Source organism: Galeopterus variegatus, unplaced genomic scaffold (genome assembly GCF_000696425.1).
Source record: "Galeopterus variegatus unplaced genomic scaffold, G_variegatus-3.0.2 Scaffold1619, whole genome shotgun sequence".
Taxonomy (NCBI): Eukaryota; Metazoa; Chordata; class Mammalia; order Dermoptera; family Cynocephalidae; genus Galeopterus; species Galeopterus variegatus.
The window spans coordinates 204752-205633 of record NW_007727730.1 but is presented as its reverse complement, the minus strand read 5'-3'; the positions used below and the strand labels follow the sequence as shown (position 1 = coordinate 205633).

At 60.1% G+C, this 882-nt stretch overlaps 1 protein-coding gene across 1 annotated transcript in view; it reads right to left on the bottom strand.

Moving 5' to 3' along the window:
* The window catches only part of ANGPTL6 (angiopoietin-like 6), a 3715-nt gene extending 3566 nt beyond the window's left edge, over nucleotides 1-149 (bottom strand). The window contains exon 1 of the mRNA XM_008578027.1: nucleotides 3-149. Coding sequence (XP_008576249.1) covers nucleotides 3-149 — 147 coding nt within the window. The remainder of the gene's footprint in view (nucleotides 1-2) is intronic.
* Nucleotides 150-882: the final 733 nt, after the last annotated feature.

Genomic DNA, 882 nt, shown 5'->3' with positions numbered 1-882 from the left:
GCGGCCGCCGGGCCGCTCCAGCACACGGCGCCGGTGAACTTCTGCTGCGGCAGCACGAAGGTGTAGGTGCAGCGCGGGGCGCCCGCCCGCGCCCACAATGCGCCCAGTAGGAGCAGCAGCTGCAGCGCGCGCAGCCGGGGGGCCGACATGGCCGATCTGCGGGCAGAGAAGGAACGAGAAGGAGGTGGGAGCCGGGAGCCTAGACTCGGTCCCGACTCTCAGGCCGGGCCGGCCAGACCCATCTGCACCCGCGCGGGAAATGCTGCGTGGCTCGGGGTCCACACAGGCGGTGTCCATCTCCCTCCTTCCAGGGCCCCAAAGAGATCCCGTCCTGGCCCTTCCACCGAGTTCCAGGAGCCCTACGGGACAACGTGTCTATGCATTCATTTTACAAGCATTCATTGAGCGCCTTCTGTGTGCCAGCCTGTTCTAGGCGCTAGGAACAAGGTCGGGAACAAAACCCCAAAATCCCTGCCCCAGTGGGCAAGGAAAAAAATTAATAAGTATAGGATTGATAGAGTATATTAGACGGTGCTAAGTGCTAACAATAACAGAGGGAGGGTTAAGGGGATCTTTGCAGGGGCAGCTTGAGAGGAGGCGGGTGCGGACAGGATCTGAAGGAGGAAGCCATAGAGGTGTCTAGGCAGAAGCGTGTCCCAGGCAGAGGGAACAGCAAGTGCAGAGGTCCTGAGGCTGGACCACGCCTGATGTATTAAAAGAACCGCGGGGAGGCTGGAGCAAAAACAGGGAGAGTTGGGTGGGAAGAGGCAGGTGGGGTGAGGGCAGGTCTCACTAACAAAGTCTTCGCATCTCTCTAGTCTCCACGTCCTCAGACCAAAACCCCAGAATCACGGTGTCTCCTCCACAGCAGACCCAAGCCAT